This window comes from Salmo salar, chromosome 27 (assembly GCF_965601325.2).
Source record: "Salmo salar chromosome 27, fSalSal1, whole genome shotgun sequence".
NCBI classification, from domain to species: domain Eukaryota; kingdom Metazoa; phylum Chordata; class Actinopteri; order Salmoniformes; family Salmonidae; genus Salmo; species Salmo salar.
This window is the reverse complement of record NC_138317.1, coordinates 8,547,067-8,573,734: the sequence shown is the minus strand read 5'-3', so window position 1 is coordinate 8,573,734 and position 26,668 is coordinate 8,547,067. Positions and strand designations below refer to the sequence as shown.

Below are 26,668 nucleotides of genomic sequence, written 5' to 3'. Positions count from 1 at the left end.
ATATAGATACCTTTGTACCTGTTCCCTCCAGCATCTTCACAAGGACCTTTGCTGTTGTTCTGGGATTGATTTGCACTTTTCGCACCAAAATACGTTCATCTCTAGGAGACAGAATGCGTCTCCTTCCTGAGCGGTATGACGGCTGCGTTGTCCATACGTGTTTATTCTTGTGCACTATTGTTTGTACAGATGAACGTGGTACCTTCAGGCATTTGGAAATTGCTCCCAAGGATGAACCAGACTTGTGGAGGTCTACAATTTTTTCTGAGGTCTTGGCTGATTTTGCCATGATGTCAAGCAAAGAGGCACTGAGTTTGAAGGTAGGCCTTGAAAAACATCCACAGGTACACCTTCAATTGACTCAAATTATGTCAATTAGCCTATCAGAAGCTTCTAAAGCCATGACATAATTTTCTGGAATTTTCCAAGCTATTTAAAGGCGCAGTCAATTTAGTGTATGTAAACTTCTGATCCACTGGAATTGTGATACGGTGAATTATAAGTGAAATAATCTGTCTGTAAACAATTGCTGGAAAAACTACTTGTGTAATGCACAAAGTAGATGTGTAGGTTAGTGTATGTAAACTTCCGACTTCAACTGTAAGTACAGTTGAAGTCGGAAGTTTACATACTTAGGTTGGAGACCGTTAAAACTAGTTTTTCAACCACAAATTTCTTCTTAACAAACTATAGTTTTGGCAAGTCAGTTAGGGCATCTACTTTGGTGCTTTAGGTACCAAGGATTCGGACATGTTGCAGCAGTGTGTAGAAAAGAGATCCCATGATGTGAGAAAGGTGCAGGAGTGCATAGTCAGAGGGAGTGTACAGTTGGGATAGGGAAAGCACTGTGTGTCAACTGTGGGGGTGCCCATGCAGCTGGGGATCCGAAGTGCCCTGTGAGAGAGAGTGTGGTTGAGATTGCCAGAGTTTGAGTAGGGCAGAAAGTTTCCTATGCTGAGGCAGTGAAGAGAGTAGAGGATAGCCCAAGGGTGAGTGAGTCGACTGGGAGGCCCCCAGTGAGTATGCCTGAGGGGAGCGAGCCAGAGAGGATGAGTTTTAGTAAAGTTGCATTTCTTGCGTTTATAGCTATGGTGATCAACTGCACTGCACTGATGGAGTGGAAAATCACAGAAGATAGATTATGTAGTTGCAGCAGCAGAGAAATATTTGGATGTGAGGTCTACAGGAGGTTTTGAGAAAGGGGTTCCTTCCTCCCAGGCAGATGGGCCTGGTGTAGGATCGTTTAGGGCCAAGGTAATGGGATATATGCTATAACTTCATTAATAGAATAATCATTTTATGTATGGATAGTACTGCTGAATTTAAGTGTATATGTCTTTATTCCATGGTCTTATTGAATGAGATGACACATTTTGTTGTAGGACAATTCTGATCTTGTGAATTGTGATTTATTATGGTTTGCCTTAAATTCAAAATATGGACTGTCCCTCCCATCGTTGCTCTCTATGCTTTTACTATCCCCTAGTGGATAAATGTACTACTGCAGTTCCACAGAAGCCGGAAGTGACGTGTTTGACAAGCTAACGCGGTCGTCTTGTTTGAAAGAGGTTGTTGAGTCGTCGGAACAACACATTTACAAATAAACCAGACACGTAGCTACGATAAATCACAGCTGACAATTGTGAGGACACCATTTTACACCGTAAGTTGATGTATTTTTATTTCACTAGCATGATTCATAGTATTTCATTCATCCTTTAGCAAGCTAACACGTTAACTAGCTAGCTATGGCTAACATAACTATCACTCCGCTTGTTTAATATAGCTAGGCGGGACTCGACGCTATCCAAGTCTAGACAGTTCATGATTTTCTTTGGTATGCAACTAATTTACACACATTTCTATTTCGTGAATAACTAGGTAACGTTAGCTTAGTAGCCCTTGATCGAGACTCTCAGTCCCATGACTTTACACATAGGAGTCGTTGAACTAAGTCGTCTTCGGTACTCAATAGTGTGTAATTGCAGCCAATCGGCAGGAACGCCCCCCCCCCCCCTTCCAACGTTCCATAATGACCCCCCCCCCTCTCCGCGCATATCATAAAAAAAAAGGTTTAAACGGTGTGTATTTAGAATTTGTGAGATTTATTTTTTGATGTGATATGAAAGTACAGGGTTATATGTTTCTAGAAACAGTACCGCATTTGATAATCGATTCACGTGTAGATGGAGAATTTGGCTGTTTTGGCTTCCAGAGCCAATTCTCCTTTAAACAGAACATGCATGGTCCTTGGATCATAATGAGTAACATTAAGCTCATTTAGCTCATTACTGGGCTAGCAAATTAGTAGCTCGCATAACAAAGGTGCTTTTAATTACATTGACATAGTCCTCTATAAAATAACTGTTCTCAGTCCTCTTTAAAGTGAACTCTGTGGTATAAAAAAAGAAGCTAAAGAGCTGTTCTCTTTGTATTCAAGCTGTGGCCTTGCCTTTAAATGAGGACTCAACTCTTTTGCCAGTTCACTTCACCTATTTTGTGATCCGAGTAATCTTTGCATTCACATTGCTCTGTTTAGAAAGGAACCAAGATCTTTTTTTTCCAACATTCACTCAATACACTAGGTTTTTACAACATTCACTCAATACACTAGGTTTTTACAAAGTGCAGGACAAGCCATTCCGTCAGAATGTGTTATTGGACAGCTAGATATACCATATACCTACTTACATTTTGAAAGCTAATCGATTGCATTTAGTTAAAAGATGAATCATAATAATTGTAATCAGAAGATACTTTTAACTTGTAGATATTATTGGTAACAGAATAAATAGCAGAAGAATAATTGCAGATTAAATAATGCTGTTATTGAAAATTGTACACCCAATGTAGGCTACCGTCCCTTTAACTTCTGTGGGCTAGGTGGGACTTGCCAGTGGAATCGCGTGGCGCGAAATACAAATACCTCAAATGCTATAACTTCAATTTCTCAAACATATGACTATTTTACACCATTTGAAAGATAAGACTCTCGTTAATCCAACCACATTCTCCGATTTCAAAAAGGCTTTACAGCGAAAGCAAAACATTAGATTATGTCAGGAGAGTACCCAGCCAAAAATAATCACACAGCCATTTTCAAAGCAAGCATATATGTCACCAAAACCACAGCAAAATGCAGCACTAACCTTTGATGATCTTCATCAGATGACACTCCTAGGACATTATGTTATACAATACATGCATGTTTTGTTCAATCAAGTTCATATTTATATCAAAAACCAGCTTTTTACATTAGCATGTGATGTTCAGAACTAGCATACCCACCGAAAACTTCCGGTGAATTTACTAAATTACTCATGATAAATGTTGACAAAATACATAACAATTATTTTAAGAATTATAGATACAGAACTCCTTTATGCAAACGCTGTCAGATTTTAAAATAGCTTTTCGGCGAAAGCACATTTTGCAATATTCTGAGTAGATAGCTCGGCCATCACAGGCTAGCTAATTTGACACCCACCAAGTTTGGGGCTCACTAAACTCAGAATTACTATTAGAAAAATTGGATTACCTTTGCTGTTCTTCGTCAGAATGCACTCCCAGGACTTCTACTTCAACAACAAATGTTGTTTTGGTTCCAAATAATCCATAGTTATATCCAAATACCTCCGTTTTGTTCGTGCGGTCAGGTCACTATCCGAAGGGTAACGCGCGAGCGCATGTCGTGACAAAAAATGTCAAAATATTCCATTACTGTACTTAGAAGCATGTCAAACGCTGTTTAAAATCAATTTTTATGCTATTTTTCTCGTAAAATAGCGATAATATTCCAACCGGACAACGTATTCCTTCAAAGAGTGAAAGAAAAAAATGGAGAAGTCACTTGAACGCGCATCTCAGTCTCACTGTCCCCAGGCAGGCCACTTACAAACTCTGCTGCTGTACTTTGCCCAGAGACAGGAGACACGTCATTACGCTTTCTGAACGCTTTAGAGAGCCAATGGAAGCCTTAGAAAGTGTCACGTTACAGCACAGATGCTGTTATTTCAATAGAGATGCAACAGAAGGACTACAAATTGTCAAACAGGGCACTTCCTGCTGGGAATCTTCTCAGGGTTTTGCCTGCCATATGAGTTCTGTTATACTCACAGACACCATTCAAACAGTTTTAGAAACTTTAGAGTATTCTCTATCCAAATCTATTATATGCATATTCTAGTTTCTGGGCAGGAGTAGTAACCAGATTAAATCGGATACGTTTTTTATCCGGCCGTGAAAATACTGCCCCCTATCCCAAACAGGTTTTAAGAGCTGAAATGGATTTTGTACCCTATGTTGTGATTCTCACCAAATATGTTCTCTTTTCACACTATTCAACCCCCACAATTGAATAAACAGCTTATGAAGCTCTCTTAGCCTATAGATCACATATTGCAAACAAATAATCTGAACTGAAAACTCCTTGCATTTTAGAATTTCTGTGCATCCCTGACAATTGCTAATCATGTTTTTTTTCTGCAACACTGCTGATCATAATTTTCTCTCTTTTTTTGTGGCACCAATGTGAGGAGCTATGGCAGGGGAAACGGTGTTGCAGTAGTCTTGTGTGAGGGGCTATGGCAGGGGAAACGGTGTTACAGTAGTCTAGTGTGAGGGGCTATGGCAGGGGAAATGGTGTTGCAGTAGTCTAGTGTGAGGGGCTATGGCAGGGGAAACGGTGTTGCAGTAGTCTAGTGTGAGGGGCTATGGCAGGGGAAACAGTGTTGCAGTAGTCTAGTGTGAGGGGCTATGGCAGGGGAAACGGTGTTGCAGTAGTCTAGTGTGAGGGGCTATGGCAGGGGAAACGGTGTTGCAGTAGTCTAGTGTGAGGGGCTATGGCAGGGGAAACGGTGTTGCAGTAGTCTAGTGTGAGGGGCTATGGCAGGGGAAACGGTGTTGCAGTAGTCTAGTGTGAGGGGCTATGGCAGGGGAAACGGTGTTGCAGTAGTCTAGTGTGAGGGGCTATGGCAGGGGAAACGGTGTTGCAGTAGTCTAGTGTGAGGGGCTATGGCAGGGGAAACGGTGTTGCAGTAGTCTAGTGTGAGGGGCTATGGCAGGGGAAATGGTGTTGCAGTAGTCTAGTGTGAGGGGCTATGGCAGGGGAAACGGTGTTGCAGTAGTCTAGTGTGAGGGGCTATGGCAGGGGAAACGGTGTTGCAGTAGTCTAGTGTGAGGGGCTATGGCAGGGGAAACGGTGTTGCAGTAGTCTAGTGTGAGGGGCTATGGCAGGGGAAACGGTGTTGCAGTAGTCTAGTGTGAGGGGCTATGGCAGGGGAAACGGTGTTGCAGTAGTCTAGTGTGAGGGGCTATGGCAGGGGAAACGGTGTTGCATTAGTCTAGTGTGAGGGGCTATGGCAGGGGAAACGGTGTTGCAGTAGTCTTGTGTGAGGGGCTATGGCAGGGGAAACGGTGTTGCAGTAGTCTAGTGTGAGGGGCTATGGCAGGGGAAACGGTGTTGCAGTAGTCTAGTGTGAGGGGCTATGGCAGGGGAAACGGTGTTGCAGTAGTCTAGTGTGAGGGGCTATGGCAGGGGAAACGGTGTTGCAGTAGTCTAGTGTGAGGGGCTATGGCAGGGGAAACGGTGTTGCAGTAGTCTAGTGTGAGGGGCTATGGCAGGGGAAACGGTGTTGCAGTAGTCTAGTGTGAGGGGCTATGGCAGGGGAAACGGTGTTGCAGTAGTCTAGTGTGAGGGGCTATGGCAGGGGAAACGGTGTTGCAGTAGTCTTGTGTGAGGGGCTATGGCAGGGGAAACGGTGTTGCAGTAGTCTAGTGTGAGGGGCTATGGCAGGGGAAACGGTGTTGCAGTAGTCTAGTGTGAGGGGCTATGGCAGGGGAAACGGTGTTGCAGTAGTCTTGTGTGAGGGGCTATGGCAGGGGAAACGGTGTTGCAGTAGTCTAGTGTGTGGTGTGGGAATAATGACAAGTGAACCTGGGGAGCTTTGTGTTCTAATTGCCCTAAAAAAGGAAACAGAACGAAACTCTGACCCCTCAAAAGAGCTGCAAACCAAACTGAGACCATCTCGAGAGGTGGTCTGAGTTCGGTTCGCTTTTGTGGCTCTTTTGAGGGGCCGAGTTCCAACACTGCACAAAAATTAAGCAAACTGTCTGAAAGAGACCAAGTGTGAAAACACCCGTAGTCATATAGCAGACCACTCTTATCCAGATCCCACAGTTTCATACTTTTTGTACTGGTCCCCCGTGGGAATCAAACCCACAACCATGACATTGCAAGTGCCATGCTCTACCAACTGAGCCACACGGGTTAATGCCTCCCCCAAATATCTTTAGCTTGGTTTAACAAATCTTTTGTTAAGTAAAGCAGTATCCTTTTGATTTTTATATTTGATAAAAGCTTCTTGTGCAAATTTTCAAATGAGTGCTTGCTTACCTGTGAACTCCATTGTGCCACACCCCCTCTCGCCCTTTGACCTCCCTCCCCATTCCCTTCCTCCCCTTTGTGTCCCTCTTCCCCTCCCTAGGTCCCATATGGCTACACCCTTACCTCAAAAGGGGCCTGGTCTGGCTGGTATGCTCTCCCAGCAGCAGCAGTCCCACCTGCCTCCAGGCTTAGGCCCCGGTCAGCCTCCCATGCTCCCTCAGGGAGCCCTGAGAGAGATCTCCCCTGTGTTCCTCTGTCGTATCGGCCAGGAGACCGTCCAGGACATCGTCACACGCACCATGGAGATCTTCCAGATCACACGAGCCACACAGGTAATGCCAGTGTTTCCCAAAGGTTCGACACATACATTTTATACATTATGCTTTCACGTCATATGTATTAAAATCCGTGTCTCATTTAAATGTCTGCTGTTATGGGGGTTTGGGGAGAAATATTTCACCTGATGAAATGGTTAATTAAAGAATGATGTGCTGTCTGTCAGTCTCATCTAGTGTCCCCCCATAGAGATTCAAAATAATACTGTTTATAGTGTGTATATATAAATACAGTACCAGTCAAAAGTTTGGACACACCTACTCATTCAAGGGTTTTTCTTTATTTTTTATTATTTTCTACATTGTAGAATAATAGTGAAGACATCAAAACTATGAAATTACACATATGGAATCATGTAGTAACCCCAAAAATATACTTTATATTTGAGATTCTTCAAAGTAGCCATCCTTTGCTTTGATGACAGCTTTGCACACACTTGGCATTCTCTCAACCAGCTTCATGAGGTAGTCACCTGGAATGCATTTCAATTACAGGTGTGCCTTGTTAAAAGTACATTTGTGGAATTTATTTAGTTCTTAATGCGTTTGAGCCAATCAGTTGTGTTGTGACAAGGTAGGGGTGGTATACAGAAGATAGCCCTATTTGGTAAAATACCAAGTCCGTATTATAGCAAGAACAGCTCAAAAAAACAATGCAAAACGACAGTCCATCATTACTTTAAGACATGAAGGTCAGTCAATGTGGAACATTTCAAGAACTTTGAAAGTTTCTTCAAATGCAGTCGATAAAACCAAGTGCTACGATGGAACTGGCTCTCATGAGGACCACCACAGCAATGGAAGACCCAGAGTTACCTCTGCTGCAGAGGATAAGTTCATTAGAATTACCAGCCTCAGAAATTGCAGCTCAAATAAATGCTTCACAGAGTTCAAGTAACAGACACATCTTAACATCAACTGTTCAGAGGAGACTCCGTGAATCAGGCCTTCATGGTCGAATTGCTGCATAGAAACCACTACTAAAGCACACCAATAATAAGAAGAGACTTTCTTGGGCCAAGAAACACGAGCAATGGAAATTAGACCGGTGGAAATTAGATTTCTTGTTCCAACTGCCATGTCTTTGAGACGCAGAGAAGGTGAACGGATGATCTCCGCATGTGTTGTTCCCACCGTGAAGCATGGAGGAGGTGGTGGGATGGTGTGGGGGGTGCTTTGCTGCTGACACTGTCTGTGATTTATTTAGAATTCAAGGCACACTTAACCAGCATGGTTGCCACAGCATTCTGCAGCCATACGCCATCCCATCTGTTTTGCGTTTAGTGGGACTGTCATTTGTTTTTCAACAGGACAATGACCGAACACACCTCCAGGCTGTGTAAGGGCTATTTGACCAAGAAGGAGAGTGATGGAGTGCTGAATCAGATGACCTGGCATCCACAATCACCCGACCTCAAACCAATTGAGATGGTTTGGGATGAGTTGGACCGCAGAGTGAAGGAAAAGCAGCCAACAATGCTCAGCATATGTAGGAACTCCTTCAAGACTGTTGGAAAAGCATTCCAGGTGAAACTGGTTGAGAGAATGCCAAGAGTGTGCAAAGTTGTCATCAAGGCAAAGGGTGGCTACTTTGAAGAATATAAAATATATATTTGTTTTAACTTTCTTGGTTACTACATGATTCCATGTGTTATTTCATAGTTTTGATGTCTTAACTATTATTCTACAATGTAGAAAATAATAAAAATAAAGAAACCCTTGAATGAGTAGGTTTGTTCAAACTGTTGACTGGTAGTGTGTGTATGTGATATATATATATCTGATATAGTCAGTCAGTCTTATATATATATATATATATATATTATATATATATACACTACCGTTCAAAGGTTTGGGTTCACTTAGAAATGTCCTCGTTTTCCATGAAATCAGTTGAATAATGAATAGGAAATATAGTCAAGATGTTGACAAGGTTATAAATAATGATTTTTAATTGAAATAATAATTGTGTCCTTCAAACTTTGCTTTCGTCAAAGAATCCTCCATTTGCAGCAATTACAGCCTTGCAGACCTTTGGCATTCTAGTTGTCAATTTGTTGAGGTAATCTGAAGAGATTTTACCCAGTGCTTCCTGAAGCACCTCCCACAAGTTGGATTGGCTTGATGGGCACTTCTTGCGTACCATACGGTCTTCCCTAAATAGTTCTTGCATAGTTTGGAGCTGTGCTTTGGGTCATTGTTCTGTTGTAGGAGGAAATTGGCTCCAATTAAGCGTCGTCCACAGGGTATGGCATGGCGTTGCAAAATGGAGTGTTAGCCATCAAGATCCCCTTTACCCTGTACAAATCTCCCATTTTACCACCACCAAAGCACCCCCAGACCATCACATTGCCTCCACCATGCTTGACAGATGACGTCAAGCACTTCTCCAGCATCTTTTTATTTTTTCTGCGTCTCACCAATGTTCTTTGTGATCCGAACACCTCAAACTTAGATTTGTCTGTCCATAACACTTTTTTCCAATCTTCCTCTGTCCAGTGTCTGTGTTCTTTTGCCCATCTTAATCTTTTCTTTTTATTGGCCAGTCTGAGATATGGCTTTTTCTTTGCAACTCTGCCTAGAAGGCCAGCATCCCGGGGGTTGACTTTTTACTGTTGTTGTTGAGACCGGTGTTTTGCGGGTACTATTTAATGAAGCTGCCAGTTGAGGACTTGAGGCTTCTGTTTCTCAAACTAGACATTCTAATACTTGCCCTCTTGCTCAGTTGTGCACCGGGGCCTCCCACTCTTTCTATTCTGGTTAGTCAGTTTGCGCTGTTCTGTGAAGGGAGTAGTACATAGCGTTGCCAAGAAACTGAAGATCTTGTACAATTTCTCACATGAAATAGCCTTCGTTTCTCAGAACAAGAATAGCCTGACGAGTTTCAGAAGACAGTTATTTGTTTCTGGCTGTTGTGAGCCTGTAATCGAACCCACAAATGCTGATGCTCCAGAAACTCAACTAGTCTAAAGAAGGCCAGTTTAATTGCTTCTTTAATCAGAACAACAGTCTTCAGCTGTGCTAACATAATTGCAAAAGTGTTTTCTAATGATCAGTTAGCCTTTTAAAATGATAAACTTGGATTAGCTAACACAACGTGCCATTGGAACACAGGAGTGATGGTTGCTGTTAATGGGCCTCTGTACGCCTATGTAGATATTCCATTAAATATCAGACGTTTCCAGCAACAAAAGTAATTTACAACATTAACAATGTCTACACTGTATTACTGATCAACTTGATGTTATTTTAATGGACAAAAAATGTGCTTTACTTTCAGAAACATGGACATTTAAGTGACCCCAAACTTTTGATTGTGTGTGTGTATATTACAAACATGCATACACACATTGCCGTTCAAAAAGATACACACACTAGTTAGCGTCATTCTGTGGTTGTCCCCCCTCTTTCCCCATCTATCAGTTGCCTAACGGGGTGACCCAGAGCCAGGCTGTGTATCAGGACCGCTTCGGGAAACTCCAGGAGCACCTCCGTCAGCTGGCCCTGCTTTTTCGCAAGCTCCGCCTTCTCTACGAGCGCTGTGTGGAGATGACCTCTGACCTGCAGGAAGAACCCTCAGAGGTAGGGCTCAATTAAATCTATGTAAAAAAAAAAAATCCTCCATTACCCTTTCGCTCTACTGAGCCTATCCAAGCTGTACTGGGCTGGCTTGGTTATGCATTCACCATAGTTGCTGGAACCATGCTGGTATGGATCATGTGAAAAATGAAATATCCGAGCCAGCACAGGACGATTCGGGTCGGCCCTCTAGCGTGAATCAGGCGCGTTTGTCTTTCTGGCTATACACAAGCTCTACCTGTTTTCTCTGTACTTTGTCACCTTTGACAGTATATTGTCCTGTAGTTGTTTTGATGTGTGCCAACGATGTGAAGAACTTAGTGTATCACACGTCTGTCTTTCCAGCTGGTGCCATATTTAAGAGAGGAGATGGCCCCTGTGAGAGTGGAGCCCTGCAGTCCGGCTGTAAGCCAGGAGAGACAAGAAGTGCTGGAGGTTTGTGACGTGTCCAATTAGTCTGTATGTCACTGATTCAATATCGTTTGTTGGATGACAACCAATAGTTAGTACAGAGATGTTAGATTTCCTTGATTCTGATTGGGTTCTGTGTCATGGTCCCTCCCACAGAAGATGAGGCAGAAAAACCAGGAGATGAAGATTCTGATGGACCAGATGAGGAACCTGTTATGGGACGTCAACGCCATGCTGACACTCAGGAAATGACATCACAGATGAACTCACCCTCTCCCTCACTGCACTTCACGATGCCCTCCCACTAGGGGCCATGGGTTTTTCCTGACCCAGAAAACTCTAGGCCCTAGTACCTCCAACCATTGTTGTACTTGTGTGAGACAGACCGCTAGAAGCTTTTGGTGATCTACCTTTACAGTTTGGTGCTTTCAGAGACATTGAATGAACTGAGTTTACTTAAACGTTTTTTACTACAAATGTTTTGTGCTGTCAGTATCTTTTTTTTTTTTACTCCGATATGAGTTCAAACTTGCCAAGCCTCAGTTGAATTTCCTGCCTTTTTTTTTTGAGCGGTAAGCACTGACTCAGGACCAGCTAAATAAACTTGAATTCAGTGTTGTGAAGTTCACTCAGTGCACAAAAGGCTGATCTAGTATCAGCTTAACCTGCCCTTATTCTTTGTGTCCCAACTAGTGACTGTCACCTGTAAACTGAGTTGAAGACAATGGGATCTCATCACAACTTAGCCACTGGCAGCTATTTATCTCAGGTCTGAGTGTGTCTTAGCATTGTTATTGTGGTTAGCTTCCTGAGTGCTGGGCAACACCCACCTGCTTACCTTAAGGGTTGAGAACCTTGCATGGTGACTGCTGAGGAAGTGTCAAGCGTGTGAATCTATTTTTGTACACTGCGCAGGATCTCGGAGAAAGCACTAGGTTACGGAGTCTTTCTACAAAATAAATACATTGGAAAAACAGATTTTTTTTGGTGAGAAATGTCTGCTTTGCCTTTCTGTTACTTTTAAGGGTCTGGTGAATGCAGTTGAAGTAATGCTTTGTGATGTCAGAAGTCTACGTGTGTCGAATACCGCCGTTTGCACTGTTTTTATTGGTCTGACAGTTACGTGATGTGAAATGAACCAATCGCTGTGCGACATTCTCAACTCGCCAATGTACTGTAGAAATACACCAGCTGGAGTGCACTGCACCAATAACTCCTCTCGGCGCCTTCCTTTGATATGAAATTCTGTCCCATTCAAACTGCAATGGGAGTGAATGACATCTTCAAGTGTTCATTCACCCATCGATGGAGAACCAATCACAGAGGACATAAGGCTTCCTTCATATGTTTACTCCTCGAATAGCCTGTTGTCTCAGACCCCTGGAGGCGGAGTCTCTCTTAGCTTTAGGTCCCCTCCCTCCTTTTATCACCAGGGTCTGTCTACATTGAACCACCAGGCCTCCACACAGTGTTTTCTGTCTCGGTCCCTGTCATGCACGTTCCAGGTCCTTGTACTTCTTGCGCAGGACAGACACCTGGTCCTTGAAGAGCAGGGGGTCCAGGCGGAACTGGGAGTGGACCAGGGGCATATAGCCGAACCATCTGGCAAAGCTGTTCACACACTCCTGTCTCTGGGTAAAGTGCTCTGGGTTGGCCCACGGAGCGCTCATCTTCGTGCCCTAGGAGGATGAAAGATGTGGGGAGAGAAGAGGGTGAGTTTGAAACCCAGGTCGTCGTACACACACAAATGGAATTATGGTTCTGTTTACCGTGGGAATGTATACCGTAGACAATTACTGGTGTCACAATTTCTCAATCTTATCTATAGGCTGATATGGGTGTTGTACAGTATATTGCCTGTCAGAAAACTAGGGAACTGCTACAATTACGATGGCTAGTTGATCTCACGTCTGATACAAATAGGGTTGTTCCTATCTCCAGTCTGACAGAGTAGGACGAGATAACCGCCACTGTGACATACAGGCTGACGTACGGTCTGGGATAATCTCATCTTTACAAAAATAAACCGGAGCAAGTTATTGTTACGCAGCAATAACTATCTGTGGCGAGGGATTTAATGATTATTGTTGTGTAAAAATACATCTCTAACAGGTTGAACTCTGTCTAACCCTTGTTAATAAGCGGTCTATCAAGTCATTCTGGTATTGGTTGATCTTAAAATTTGAGAAAAATGTAATGTAACTAACTTTTTTGGACAAATGTTATGCTTTTATATACAGTATCACAACTACAGCAATAAGTAACTCATTGGTCAGACATCCAGCTGATGGGAGTGGCCTCACCTGTGGGTTGGGCAGCTCATTGGTCAAATTCACCATCGATGGGTGTCGCCTCACCTGTGGGCTGGGCAGCTCCTTGTACTGCTTCCTCTGGGCCACTTTGATTGGTGGCAGGTGGGTGACGGAGGAAACCAGGAAGTTCATGAGGATGTCCTCACAGTTGGAAGTGCGGTCCACCAGTGCCCGCAGTGAGGGGGGCAGGTAGTGGGAGAACAGGTAGTGATAGTACCTGATGGAGAGGAAATGGAAGGGTCAGAGATAACAAGGTGATCACTAAAATGGCAAGGAAATACTTGTTGGTTGGGATATTGAACTGTACATTAAGCCTGGAAATACATTAAGCCTGGAAATACATTCTTCTAAAATGTAAGGGCTTCAAGTGACCTCAAGTAGTAGCCACAGCTCATAGACCATCTGTTTAATGATCTTAATTGGTTTACTATGTTTTTCTGTTGCGTGTCAGTAGATCAACTGATCAGCTATACATGATGGTAGTCATAGAAACACAATCCATAGAAAGGACTTGGAACCTCTAACCCTGGCAACTTGAATGGGGAGGCCCGTCCTATGGATTCTATGGTTACAGTACCTGTGGTAGAAGGCTGCTCCCGTCAGAACGATGGAGTACTCGTTAGTCCACTTGGAGGTGTACCCCCACGCATGCTTCGCCGGGTCCCAGAAGTGACTCCTAGGGGGGTAGCCCACGATACGCTCAGGAAAACTCCTCCACACCAAGAAGGCAAAGTTCACCTGCGGGAAGAGTGAACACAGTTACATGGGTAGTGTGTGTGTGTGTGTGTGTGTGTGTGTGTGTGTGTGTGTGTTTTCTACCACAGGTTATAGTTGTATAGAAAGGTCATACCTCACTGGTCAGCAGGACTGTATCTTCATCCAGACTCAGCACTGCCTCTGTCTCTATGGCCACGTTGGGCAGGAAACGACTGCTGGTCTGGAGAGAGGGGGATCGAGAGAGAGATGGTCATTTCCATTCCTTGTTAAGTTTGACAGTGTGTGGGGAAAATGAAGGAATGACAGGGACACTGTCTGCTCCACTGAGGTCTGTGGTACGGGGAGAGAGAGGATGAGTCAATGTCACGGATGTGTGAATGACAAGCAGTGACAAAGGAAGGATTTTACTCCCATAGATTCAGTGCGTTTTGTGGTTATGGGGGGTAGACAGACGGGAATGACTGTCATTCTGCCCCTCCTGTAGCCTTACTTGGGATTTGGAAACGTCATTGTCACTCACCTTCCTCCTACCGTCTGTCACAGTGAGGGGGACAGGCATGGGTGGCCATTTACTCCTGTGGGGCGGCGGCTTCTCACTGTTCCACAGGATGATGATCTAGAGGGGGAGGGAATAGAGTGTGACACAAAAAGCATAAGGGTTAATAGGCTTAATGAAGCAATATGGAGCAGTCTATTTGCTACCTATGACCTCTTATTCACCAACACGCTAAAACACACTCACCTGTGAACAGTATTTGGACTTGGAGACCACCTGAAGCAGCTTCATGATTGGCTGAGACTGGGAGACCAATGGAGAGACGGCATGGATGATGGCGGTGAACTCTTGACCTGGACTGACCCCTGCAGGAAGGAACGAGGAGGGAGGAGTTTCTACTTTTACTATCTGCCTTGTACAGCATTTCAGATTTGAAAGTAACATATTTACTGTAGGAGACAAATATTACATTTGCTTTATATACTAATGATTATAAACTTTATGAAATATATATATTTTTATTTTATCATAGGAGACCCTATAGATGAGAGATAATTATATGGATGAGCCAGTCTAGTCAGGTAGGTCTGAACTAGTCAGAACCGGTCCAGTCTGATGTGGTTCCCTACCTAAGCTCAGGTAGTAGAAGGGGAAGTGGGCTAAGTGAGTGGAGTACTCTGGCAGGACGAGCAGGCCTCCTGGTAAGGCGTTCCACATGTACTTATTTCTGGAGATGTGGGAGAACACCCGGTCTTTGATTATCTGAGAGAGAGAGAGAGCGATGACAAGGTGAGAACGCCCTGATGAACCCATTAGTTCAAACCTGAATTATCTATGTCCATATGGGCTGGCCAACTTTGTGTGTGTAAAACGGAAGTAATCACCTCAAGAATACAAACACAGCAATCTTAAGTACATGCACTTCCTCACTTTGACCAGCTGGTGCCAGTATAAGAACAAAACACCCAATCCAAAACAATCCCATACAAATGAACCTGAGGTGAATCCATTCTCTCTTAGTTCCTGGGTCATGTTCATTAGAGCACATCGCAGCAACAACAACAAAAAAATGCAACAAAAACAAGCATTGGACAATAGCCAGGTACTGTTTCAGTCCGTTTTCTACGGTTTGGTGCTTAATTAACAGGACTCATCACCTACCTCCAGTGTGGTGAGGACTATCTTGTCAACGGAGGAGAAGTAAGCCTCCCACAGCATCTGGGTCCGCTGCCTCAGAGCTAGGACCCGCTCATTTCCCACCGCACGCACTGTAGACGGGACCTGGGAGAGAGGAAGACGAGGGAGAGAGAGAGAGGGAGGGTGGAAGTTGAGCGAGGAGAGGAGGGGGGGTGCAAGTTGAGAACAAGGAGGGTTGAGAGAGCAAAGGTGAGCGAGATAGACCTTGCCTGCTATGCGCTCTCTTTTCTATGTATTCAACGCGATAAAACAATCAGAATCTTCAGGATGAAATGTACCTCAGAGAACGACACTGCTCTCTACACTGCCTGGTAAAAGAATAACATTTTCTTACAGTATGTTACATTTTTTTACCTGTAAACCTTTTGAACCACTTAAACAGCCCCTAGCTGTTGACTCAACCCACTGACTGTCAATAACCGTTACTATGGAGGAAGACAGGGAAAGTGATCAGGAACTAGCCACATTATCTCAACCCATCCAGAGTCAAATCCCCTATCAATGGTATTGTTTTGCAAGAGGGAGAGCTTGGGTTCAGGAAAGGTGCCTGGCAGCTATCCTAGCTCACCTACATCTGTTTACAGCACATGGCTTACCTGAAACCAACATTTCAGGCAGGTTCCATGTTCCATGGTGACACTAGGCTCTAGTAGAGGAAAGTAAAAGGGGTCGCTCCATTGGCACCATATGAAAATAGCCCAAATGCACCCTGTTCATTCTCCTAAACTACTATGAATGTGTGGGCTAGCTGAAGAAATAGGAAACGTACCGAGTAGACTCACCTAACCTGTAAGCCTACGCCAGGCGATTACTTCGGATAAAAAAACATCCGCTAAATGGCCATGTGATTTGATTAGAATTAAATCAAGTTAGCCCAGCAGGGAAGTCTGCATCATCTACAGTGATGTTAAAAGGCCAGTCAGGTAACCTGTTGACTCCACCTAGAATCTAGTCTACCCTATAACAGCTCTTCTAATGATAGGGACCTGAGGAAAGGAGGAGGGGGGCCCTTTGCTTCCTCTCAATGGTCTCCTGACTCTCTGATGTGCTTGGACCCATTCAACCTCCTGTCACCAGCTTTATTCCCTCAAAATTCAATTTCTAAATCCCTAACCACCGGGGCACGTGTGTGTACATGCAAGCGTACATGGGTTCAAACAGAATTGATTCCAGACCTGTTGTGAATGTGAGTGTGTGTGTGTGTGTGTGTGTGTGTGTGTGTGTGTGTGTGTGTGTTACCTGCAGTAGCAATCGCTCATCTCCTTCTATGACAGCCTGGTTCCACTGGATGACATCAGAGAAGGGCAGCTCCCAACCATTACTGAGCAACACCGGAATACACGCCGCCTAGAGACGGCGAGAGAGAATAGACGGAATACTCTGTTCTCAGCAGATGTACGCGTAAGAGAATCTATCACCTGGGAAATGGGTCGGTCAGCGTGACAAGAACATAAACGGACAGGGTCAGTGGTAAAGCTACCGTTGTTCATCTGCTCTGCTTGTGGTAGACAGGCCATTTTTCAATATAAACATGTCGTCTAGATTTCCGGTCTTCGTCTCTGACACATACCACCATAGTAGCAGCTGGTACTTCAATAAGGCAGTCTGAGCAGATAATGAAATCGATGACGTGTGTGTGTGTGTGTGTGTGACACTCTCGTGGGGAGGTTGCATGAGTCACAGCTACTATCTTCCCAGTCCCAGGAGCCCCTTGAGGCCCTAGAGAAAAAGAGATCACATTTCTGCTACGTCTCTCTCTCTCACACACACACACACACACACACACACACACACACACACACACACACACACACACACACACACACACAGATTTAACAGACCCCTAGACTGCTAATTAAGTACACTACACAGAGAGGATGTCGAGAGGGAGAGAGAAAGAGAGAAATGGAGAGAGAGTAGGGGTATAATACATCGTTTTTTTTAAGCTGAGTTTGATGTTGCCGTATCCCCTTGTTTACTGACGGCCAGGTTTTTGAAGTTGTTCTACTTTTCTTTTTTTTCAGCTCCCTCCTTCAATCTCTCTCCCTCCAAGCTGCGGTCCTGGGTGTTGATGGTTTTATTTACTTTTCTAATTAAATCGCAAGAGAGCAACCAGAACCAGCTACAGACTGAGATCAGACGACTCCGACTGAGATTCCCCCTCTGGCGGTTTGAAGCTCCACTAGTTGCCTCACCAGAGACCAGCCCTCACCAAGGCAGCCATGCAGACGATGCTCAGATACGCTAGGCTACGCTCCAGGTAACAGGGTCAAGCCAGATGTTGAGGCCTCCAGAGCTGACGTGAAGCCTGGGGCTCGCCTGAGCCACTTCCCCAGAGATATGGTGCTGTGAAGCGGACTGACTAAGAAGTATTCCCCAGTCTAGATACCAGTGCAGCTCAGCATGTGGGCATATGTGTGTTGTTGTTTCTTGGTTGTTTACATTGGGAGATGAAGAGAGGAGCATCAGGGTTAGTGTGCATGTGTGTCTCTGTGTGTGTGCACCAAGAGTTGGAACGCAGACAGTAAGTTTCCTACCACACTGGTAATTGCACGTTCTTTTGTGGGCTGGCACGAAAAGTAAAAGGAGATCTTAAAAATCTCAGACTGGCCTGAATGGAAAAGCAAAGGAGACGGAGGGAGAGAGCGGGGGAGTGAGTGCGGAGGAGGAATGAGTTAGCTGTGTGAGAGTGAGCTTCCCTGCCAAGCCCTGCGTTCAGTGGATTTGCCCATTCAGCTTAGATCAGCAGTGTGGCAGGCTGGCAACCCTATGAAAGCTTCCGGACCATTGAGAGACTCAGTGAGAGAGAAGGAAAGAGAGGGAGAGAGGGCCAGGGAACACAAAAGTCTGGGAGGTTCATTGGTAGGTAAAACCATGAACACAGCACCATCACCAAAACATCAACATGGGTGGTAATTCCACACAGTTTGTACCATATCATTATTTCTTTAACTACATGGTTTATTGAAGCTGAGTTTGATGAAAGATAAACCCTTTTAATGTTATATTTACTAAATACCCCCCCCCCCCCTTTTTTTGCAAATCAGTCAACACCACCACACCACCATGATGGTTAACGCCTTAAAACCTTAAAATTGTAAACATTAGAGCACATAAGGATCTTCATACGACAGTGTGGCTATGATACTAATAGTGTAACTGCTAACGCAATACACGTCAATGCATAATCTTGCTAGTTCAGAGGTGTATTCGTACTCGTAGCTTGGTCCCAGGAGTTGGTCATAGGAGTTGGGCAAGACGGCACAAACAAATCACATATCTGCGACCATGCCAGTGTATTTTGAGCAGTATTTGGCATTCTTCTAGGACCGTGCTAGGGTGTTGTGATCCGTATTTAGCATCCTACCTGTAGAGACTCTAGGAAGCGAAAGGAGCCCAGGCGACGCCCCCGAGGAACCAGGCAGAAGGTGGAGTTGTGGAGCAGCTCCTGGTAATCAAACCTGAGGAAGGAAAGAAAGAAAGAAAGAAAGAAAGAAAGAAAGAAAGAAAGAAAGAAAGGAAAGAGGGATGGAGAGGCAGGAACAGCATTCACTTTTACAAAGGCTCCATTTCGACCATGAAGACAAGAGGTTATAGAGACAAAAGACTATTACGGTAGGGTCAAGAGAGTCCTATTGACATTAGTCTTTTGTAAAAAGACCTACTCAATAGTGTTTGGGCAAAATTCTGGCTGGGGAATGAGACACGCACAAGCAAACACGCCCACACTCAATATGCTGTTCGACCCCGGTTTTGAAAAGTCAACTGACATTTACTCCTGAGGTACTGACCTGCTGCGCCCTCTACAACCACTGTGATTATTATTTGACCCTGCTGGTCATCTACCGAACGAACATTTGAACATCTTGAAGAACAATCTGTACTCGTACAAATCGACAGGTAGCCTAGTGGTTAGAGCGTTGGGCCAGTAACCGAAAGGTTGCTGGATCGAATCCCCGAGTTGACAAGGTAAAAATCAGTCGTTCTGCCCCTGAGCAAGGCAGTCAACCCACTGTTCCCTGGACGCCGATTTATGGCAGCCCCCCGCACCTCTCTGATTCAGAGGGGTTGGTTTAAATGCAGAAGACACATTTCATTTGAATGCATTCAGTTGTACAACTGACTAGGTATCCCCCTTTCCTTACCCCAATCTCCACCAGGCACAGCCAGAAGAGGACTGGCCACCCCTCAGAGCCTGGTTCGTTCCTGCCTTTCTAGGTAGTTTTTCCTAGCCACCGTGCTTCTACATCTGCAATGTTTGGGGTTTTAGGCTGGGTTTCTGTATAGCCCTGCATATGTAAAAAGGGCTTTCTAAATACATTTGATTGATTGACTGAATAACTGGACCTGTTACATAATACAATTCTGTATTCTGTACTTTTAAACTTGGACAAAACAGAGATGCTTGTTCTAGGTCCCAAGAAACAAAGAGATCTTCTGTTGAATCTGACAATTCATCTTGATGGTTGTACAGTCGTCTCAAATAAAACTGTGAAGGACCTCGGCGTTACTCTGGACCCTGATCTCTCTTTTGAAGAACATATCAAGACTGTTTCAAAGTCAGCTTTTTTCCATCTACGTAACATTGCAAAAATCTGAAACTTTCTGTCCAAAAATGATGCAGAAATATTAATCCATGCTTTTGTTACTTCTAGGTTGGACTACTGCAATGCTCTACTTTCCGGCTACCCGGATAAAGCACTAAATAAACTTCAGTTAGTGCTAAATACGGCTGCTAGAATCCTGACTGGAACCCCAAAATGTGATCATATTACTCCAGTGCTAGCCTCCCTACACTGGCTTCCTGTATTTCAAGGTTTTACTGCTAACCTACAAAGTATTACATGGGCTTGCTCCTACCTATCTTTCCAATTTGGTCCTGCCGTACATACCTACACGTACGCTACGGTCACAAGACGCAGGCCTCCTAATTCTCCCTAGAATTTCTAAGCAAACAGCTGGCGGCAGGGCTTTCTCCTATAGAGCTCCATTTTTATGGAATGGTCTGCCTACCCATGTGAGAGACGCAGACTCGGGCTCAACCTTTTAAGTCTTTACTGAAGACTCATCTCTTCAGTAGGTCCTATGATTGAGTGTAGTCTGGCCCAGGAGTGTGAAGGTGAACGGAAAGGCTCTGGAGCAACGAACCGCCCTTGCTGTCTCTGCCTGGCCAGTTCCCCTCTCTCCACTGGGATTCTCTGCCTCTAACCCTATTACAGGGGCTGAGTCACTGGCTTATTTGGTGTTATTCCATGCCATCCCTAGGAGGGGTGCGTCACTTGAGTGGGTTGAGTCACTGACGTGGTCTTCCTGTCTGAGTTGGCGCCCCCCCTTGGGTTGTGCCGTGGCAGAGATCTTTGGGTTATACTCGGCCTTGTCTCAGGATGGTAAGTTGGTGGTTGAAGATATCCCTCTAGTGGTGTGGGGGCTGTGCTTTGGCAAAGTTGGTGGGGTTATATCCTGCCTCAATGGCCCTGTCTGGGGGTATCATCGGATGGGGCCACAGTGTCTCCTGACCCCTCCTGTCTCAGCCTCCAGTATTTATGCTGCAGTAGTTTATGTGTCGGGGGGCTAGGGTCAGTCTGTTATATCTGGAGTATTTCTCCTGTCTTATCCGGTGTCCTGTGTGAATTTAAGTATGCTCTCTCTAATTGTCTCTTTCTTTCTCTCAGAGGACCTGAGCCCTAGGACCATGCCTCAGGACTACCTGGCATGATGACTCCTTGCTGTCCCCAGTCCACCTGGCCGTGCTGCTGCTCCAGTTTCAACTGTTCTGCCTGCGGCTATGGAACCCTGACCTGTTCACTGGACGTGCTACCTGTCCCAGACCTGCTGTTTTCAACTCTCTAGAGACAGCAGGAGCGGTAGAGATACTCTCAATGGTCGGCTATGAAAAGCCAACTGACATTTACTCTTGAACTACTGTGATTATTATTATCTGACCCTGCTGGTCATTTATGAACATTTGAACATCTTGGCCATGTACTGTTATAATCTCCACCCGGCACAGCCAGAAGAGGACTGGCCACCCCTCATAGACTGGTTCCTCTCTAGGTTTCTTCCTAGGTTTTGGCCTTTCTAGGGAGTTTTTCCTAGCCACCGTGCTTCTACATCTGCATTACTTGCTGTTTTGGGTTTTAGGCTGGGTTTCTGTACAGCACTATGAGATATCAGCTGATGTAAGAAGGGCTATATAGATACATTTGATTTGTGTTTGTGTTAGAGTCCAACATGAAGACATGGCCACATCTTAGCTATACCATTCCATTGCCACTGACTGTTGCATGAACTACATGGACTGTGTTTTGGGAAGAAAAACAAACGTCTCTATTGGTTTGACCCACACAGGGTCAGCTTCTATAGTTTGTATTTTAAAAAGGACAGTCAGACACACCGAAAGACATTCTATCAAATCCAACTGTAACTGCAACTTAACAGTACCCATATTCTGTACACATTCCTCTCAGGACTTGACTTGAGGCTGTTGTTAGAAAACCATGCTAGAAACCATGATATAAAGTGGCAATATTGCCAACTAAGATGGTACATGAACTGTTTATGTTCATAATTTCAAAGTATAAGTAAGGGTAGATGGTTAAGGTTAATGGTGTGTGATTATAATTGAGTTAGTGGTCAAAAAGTGAAATACTTTGTTCTCTCTGGTATAGGCAGATGGGGATGATAGCCTTGGAATGGAACGTATGGCTTTTAATCAAATCCAATCCAACTTTATTTGACGTGCATTATACAGATCTCAAAACATTTGACACAATGAGTTGCTCCTTCCAGCAACATACACTACATGTTGAACATCTCATTCCAAAATCATGGGCATTAATATGGAGTTGGTCGTGTGTGTGTCCCCCCCCCTGCTGCTATAACAGCTTTCCACTTGATGTTGGAACAGGGATTTGCTTCCATTCAGCCACAAGAGCATTAGCAATTCATTCCAAATGTGTTTGATGGGTTTGAGGTCAGGGCTCTGTGCAGGCCAGTCAAGTTCTTCCACACCGATCGACAAACCATTTCTGTATGGACCTCGCTTTGTGCGCTGTCAGGAATCGTCTAGAATCAATGGAACTAAGGGTCCAAGCCTGAACCATGAAAAACAGTCCCAGACCATAACGTTGCTTCCAGAGGCAGTTTGAAACTCGGTAGGGAGTGTTGTAGTGTATTGGCTCTCTATGTATGTTTATACTTGTGGTCATTCTGGCATCTGAATGGATATCATTCCTACAATGTTTTGGATGTGAAAGGTCATGACTTGTTCAGGCACCAGCATCCCCTCTGGGTTAAGGTGAGTGTGGTTTTGTGTTAAGAACTGGTATGGGGCAGTTGTGTTGTTATGTTCGTAATTAAGATGGTTAGGGCTGTGGGTAGAGCGAATTGATCATAAATCAGTTGTTAAGGGTGGAAATTAACTTTTCAGGTTATGATGGGAGTTGACAGAGTGATCTGAAATCAGTGCATAGTAAGCATTAGAAATGCCCCCGGAGCTACCAAAAGAACCCAATGTTCCCAACCAACTGTGGCAAGCTGCCAATGTTTGTTTGGAGTGCATTCTGGTACAAAATGGGTACCATGCATCACCCAGGTGGGTCCTTCACAGTTCTGATAGCTCAGGTGACCTCCCCACAAGCCCAACCCTCTAAATGTAAAACACGTTGAAACCCAGCAAAAAATACCTCAGAAATGTAAGCTATTATCAAGCCAGTGGAACCTTTTTAACGGCCCATCATGTTGCTCACTGCTCTAAGTAAATAAACACGTTTCTTATGAAAGAATTCCTATATCCTCGTCTCTCCTGCTCTGCTGGCAACAGTCTTGTTTACACGCTCAAGCATAAAATATGGCCGCCGCTAATCTAGTCTGTCTCTGTCTCGACTGTACCGACCGTTGTTTATTTACCACTCTGTGAGTGATGAGATACAGGCGCTGATGTTAGCATTGATTGGGATCTTGGTGTGAGTTTCTCGGGGAACTGTTGTATGAGTGTCACTATCAAGGTTGTGGTGTATACATACATACAAATCCGCTCACACACGGAAATGTGCACACACAAACTAACACTTGCAGCACAACACACATTCACATAATGTATGCAAACATCCACCAGCAAACACACGCACACACACACACACACACACACAGGCTCACACACATACATACACACAAGATTTCACCCTCGCACACAAATAACACAACCACATAATGTACACAAACACCCTAGGGAATTAGGGTAGTGAAAGGGTGCATCGTTTTCCGTTTGCCACTGCTATACTACGATGTTGTCCTGTTTTCCACCTGTTGACGGAGCTTAGCCAGTTCTGCTGAAACGGCAGTGTGTGTGTGTGTGTGTGGGTGTGCGTGCGTGTGCAAGTGCATATGTGTGTGCGTGTGTTTCTGTCTGTGTGCTTATGTACAGTACACGCTTATATCTTCTCAAATCGGAGGCTTTGTCCGATAGTTAGTGGATACGAGCTAATGTGCGTTATTTCTCATGCAAGTGTGTATAACGTCTGTTTGGATGTACTTGTATAGCCACTTACCCATTAGAGAGAAACAGAGAGAGGGAGAGAGCTCTCCCCAGCATGTGGTGGGAGTGGAGTGAGCCTGTCGCTGGCGACCTACTTCATCCCACTCTGGGTCATGCTGATTTGTTCGCTGCTGTTTTTTAATGAGGGAATTTACTTAATGCAAGGGAACAAATAAATCATTTAACAGCAGTTTGTTTCCAAGAACAAACGAACAGGCTCTTTCGCTCTCTGTTATTCTCTCTCTCTGTCGTACTCTCTCACTCTCTTTTCCTTTCCTATTGAATGAGTGAGTAAGTTTGTGTGTTGGTTCTTCTATCCTTGTGGGGACCTAAAGTCCCCCAAAGTCCCCACAAGGAAAATTCTCCCTCGTGGGGACATTTCTCACGTCCCCATGAGGACACACGCTATTTTAAGCTCAGGTGTTAGGTTTATGGTTACAATTAGGGTTAGGGTAAGTGATTATGTTTAGGGTTTTGGTTTATGGGTTAAGGTTAGGTTTAGGGGTTAGGGAAAATAGGATTTTGAATGGAAATCAATTTTAGGTCCCCACGAGGTTTGAAGAACAAAACGTGTGTTTGTGTGTGTGGAGCAGGGCCAGTATTAACAGACTGTTCTCTGTCTGCTAACGGGACATGGAGCATGTCTCCCTTCTGTACTCCATCGTCATGACCCATTGAGTGTGTGTGTGTGTACGTCTGTGCGCGCGTACATTTTTGCTTGCAGGGGTACGTTAAGTGTGTGTGTGTGAGCGATTTTCAAATGCCTATCATGGGTGTGGGATATACAGTAAGTTACCGTGATCTAATATCTAAATGTTCTTTATGTGTGTGAAACGCATGATTGCATTTGTCTACCAGTGTGTGTGAACTTGGTATGGATGCACTTGAATGTATGAGCTTGTACCCACTTTGTGAAATAGTCTTGAACCACCAATATGTGGCGATTGTAGCGTTCTCTCTCGTTCATGGGGCCTATGAGATCGCCATTGATCTTCTCCATAGGTACTCCCACGCGGACAGTGCCCATAGGTGCTTGGGGCTTCCTCGGAGGTCTGGCTTTAGCGGCACAGCTGGTACATGTACGACACCATAGTGTGACATCCACTCTCCTTCGGTACCAGTAGTATCTTGTCTGCAGTCGGGCAAGTGTGCGTTCCACGCCAAAATGACCGCCTACAGGGCTGTCGTGCATCTGCTTCACGATGTCCATCCGGAACACATGAGGTAGGAGTATCTGTGGGTAAAACACTGCGCCTTCGGTACAGTAGAAGCGCCGTAAGAGAATGCCGTCCTTGACATAAAGTCTCTTCCACTGGCTCCAATATGCCTTAGTCGCTGGCCCGAAAGGCGACATCCCCCCACGATGGGCGTTCCTGTACTTCCTCGAGCCGTCTCTTGACGGTGCCCATGTCAGAGTCAGCTATCCGAGCCTAACGTAATTTCTCAGTAGTCCATCCATGGAAGAGAACAGTGTCACTTGCGTCGGTGAGGCAAATATTTTCCACGTCCGACATGTCATCTTCACTGTCCCGATGACCCATGCTGATGACTCCACGTCGAAAGCAGCTCCAGAAGCTCCAGAGAGTGCAGGCTGTAGGATGGGGTCTTCTCCTATCCCCACGGAGCGGAGCTCCATAAAGTAGCTTCCAGAGCGTAATGAGCTATGTTGGGGCCAAGGTCATACTGCACTTCCTGGTGCCTGAAACAGTCATTGTTCTGGGTAGGGTCCTGTATAATTCAGGGCTAAGTCTGGCGGCAGGGCCTCTTGGACAGGACATCAGCATTTTCATGGTGGCGTCCTGGACGATGTATGACCTTGAAGTTATGCTCCCCAAGCTTCTCGTGCCACCTCGCTAGTCGAACTTCTGGTTCTTTCATCCTTATGAGCCACCAAAGGCTGCTGTGGTAAATGTGCACAATGAAGAGTCTTCTGAGCAGGTGTGTAGTGAACTCCACTACTGCCAGTAGTTCCCTCCGTGTAGTACAATAGTTTTGGTGGAGGACAGCCGCCGGCTCCCATACGCTAGTACGCGTTCCTCACTGTCCTGCATCTGGGACAAGACGGCTCCAATGCTGAAGTTTTTTGCATCTGTGTTGGGATGAGGTCGCCGTTGTCGAGTGGAGAGCCCAAGACGGGCGTGGTGGTGAGTAGCTTCTTTAATTCTTTAAACGACACCTGGCTCTCTGGCGTCCACCGGAAACGAGCATGCTTCTCTGTAAGCTCATGAAGGGGCTTGGCTACAGCAGCAGAATCTTTGACAAATTGTTGCTAGTCCGAGGCCAGAATGACGAACTGACGGACTTCTGAAACACAGGTAGGCGGGAGCCATTCTTGGACTTTCCGAATTTTCTGTGGCGATGCCGTGTTCGGAAACGATGTGTCCAAGGTAGGTTACCTGTTGGTGGAAGAGACAGCACTTGGAGGGTTTCAATTTCAGGTTGGCTTGGCGAGCCGACAGAACACTGCCAGGCATTGGAGCATCTCTGTGACATCCCTTCCCAGGATGATGATGTCATCTAGATATACTAGGTAGGTCGCACACTGCATTCCGGCCAGGACACGGTCCATTAGCAGTTGAAACGTCGCTGGTGCGTTACAGAGCCCAAAATGCATCACATTCCACTCATAGAGGCCCGCTTTACGGACGCTTTACGGGCCCTGGGAGTAAGCTCTACCTGCCAGTAGCCTGACGCTAAGTC

General features: G+C 45.0%; 2 protein-coding genes across 5 annotated transcripts in view; one reads left to right on the top strand and one right to left on the bottom strand.

Annotated features, from left to right (window-relative positions):
* Positions 1–1,497: 1,497 nt before the first annotated feature.
* zgc:114119 (Med30 domain-containing protein) lies at positions 1,498–11,688 on the top strand. Of its 2 annotated transcripts, none has more exons than XM_045709423.2 (5): positions 1,498–1,663; positions 6,486–6,717; positions 10,144–10,302; positions 10,645–10,734; positions 10,870–11,688. In XM_045709423.2, the coding sequence occupies exons 2-5, from the start codon at positions 6,493–6,495 to the stop codon at positions 10,960–10,962; spliced, it is 567 nt and encodes a 188-aa protein (XP_045565379.1). In that variant the 5' UTR covers positions 1,498–1,663; positions 6,486–6,492; the 3' UTR covers positions 10,963–11,688. The 2 variants fall into 2 exon arrangements, with proteins under 2 accessions (XP_045565379.1, XP_014033070.1); XM_014177595.3 differs by having other exon boundaries at positions 10,867–11,688.
* A 110-nt stretch (positions 11,689–11,798) lies between these two features.
* Positions 11,799–26,668, bottom strand: part of LOC106588496 (exostosin-1c) — a 74,371-nt gene continuing 59,501 nt past the window's right edge. For 2 of the 3 annotated variants that reach the window (XM_014177593.3, XM_014177592.3), the window contains exons 3-12: positions 18,800–18,893; positions 16,672–16,779; positions 15,397–15,516; positions 14,865–14,997; positions 14,482–14,600; positions 14,260–14,355; positions 13,873–13,959; positions 13,600–13,760; positions 13,014–13,239; positions 11,799–12,389 (exon numbers count right to left, since the gene is read on the bottom strand). In XM_014177593.3, coding sequence (XP_014033068.1) covers positions 12,201–12,389; positions 13,014–13,239; positions 13,600–13,760; positions 13,873–13,959; positions 14,260–14,355; positions 14,482–14,600; positions 14,865–14,997; positions 15,397–15,516; positions 16,672–16,779; positions 18,800–18,893 — 1,333 coding nt within the window. In that variant the 3' untranslated portion in view covers positions 11,799–12,200. The remainder of the gene's footprint in view (positions 12,390–13,013; positions 13,240–13,599; positions 13,761–13,872; positions 13,960–14,259; positions 14,356–14,481; positions 14,601–14,864; positions 14,998–15,396; positions 15,517–16,671; positions 16,780–18,799; positions 18,894–26,668) is intronic. The other variant, XM_014177594.3, reaches the window with a different exon arrangement.

Excerpts from the sequence above, each read along its gene's own strand:
- zgc:114119 (XM_014177595.3), top strand. The coding sequence starts at position 6,493 with ATGGCTACACCCTTACCTCAAAAGGGGCCTGGTCTGGCTGGTATGCTC. Across the intron at positions 10,303-10,644 it reads TGCAGGAAGAACCCTCAGAG|CTGGTGCCATATTTAAGAGA; the intron begins GTAGGGCTCAAT and ends CTGTCTTTCCAG. Across the intron at positions 10,735-10,866 it reads AGAGACAAGAAGTGCTGGAG|AAGATGAGGCAGAAAAACCA; the intron begins GTTTGTGACGTG and ends TCCCTCCCACAG.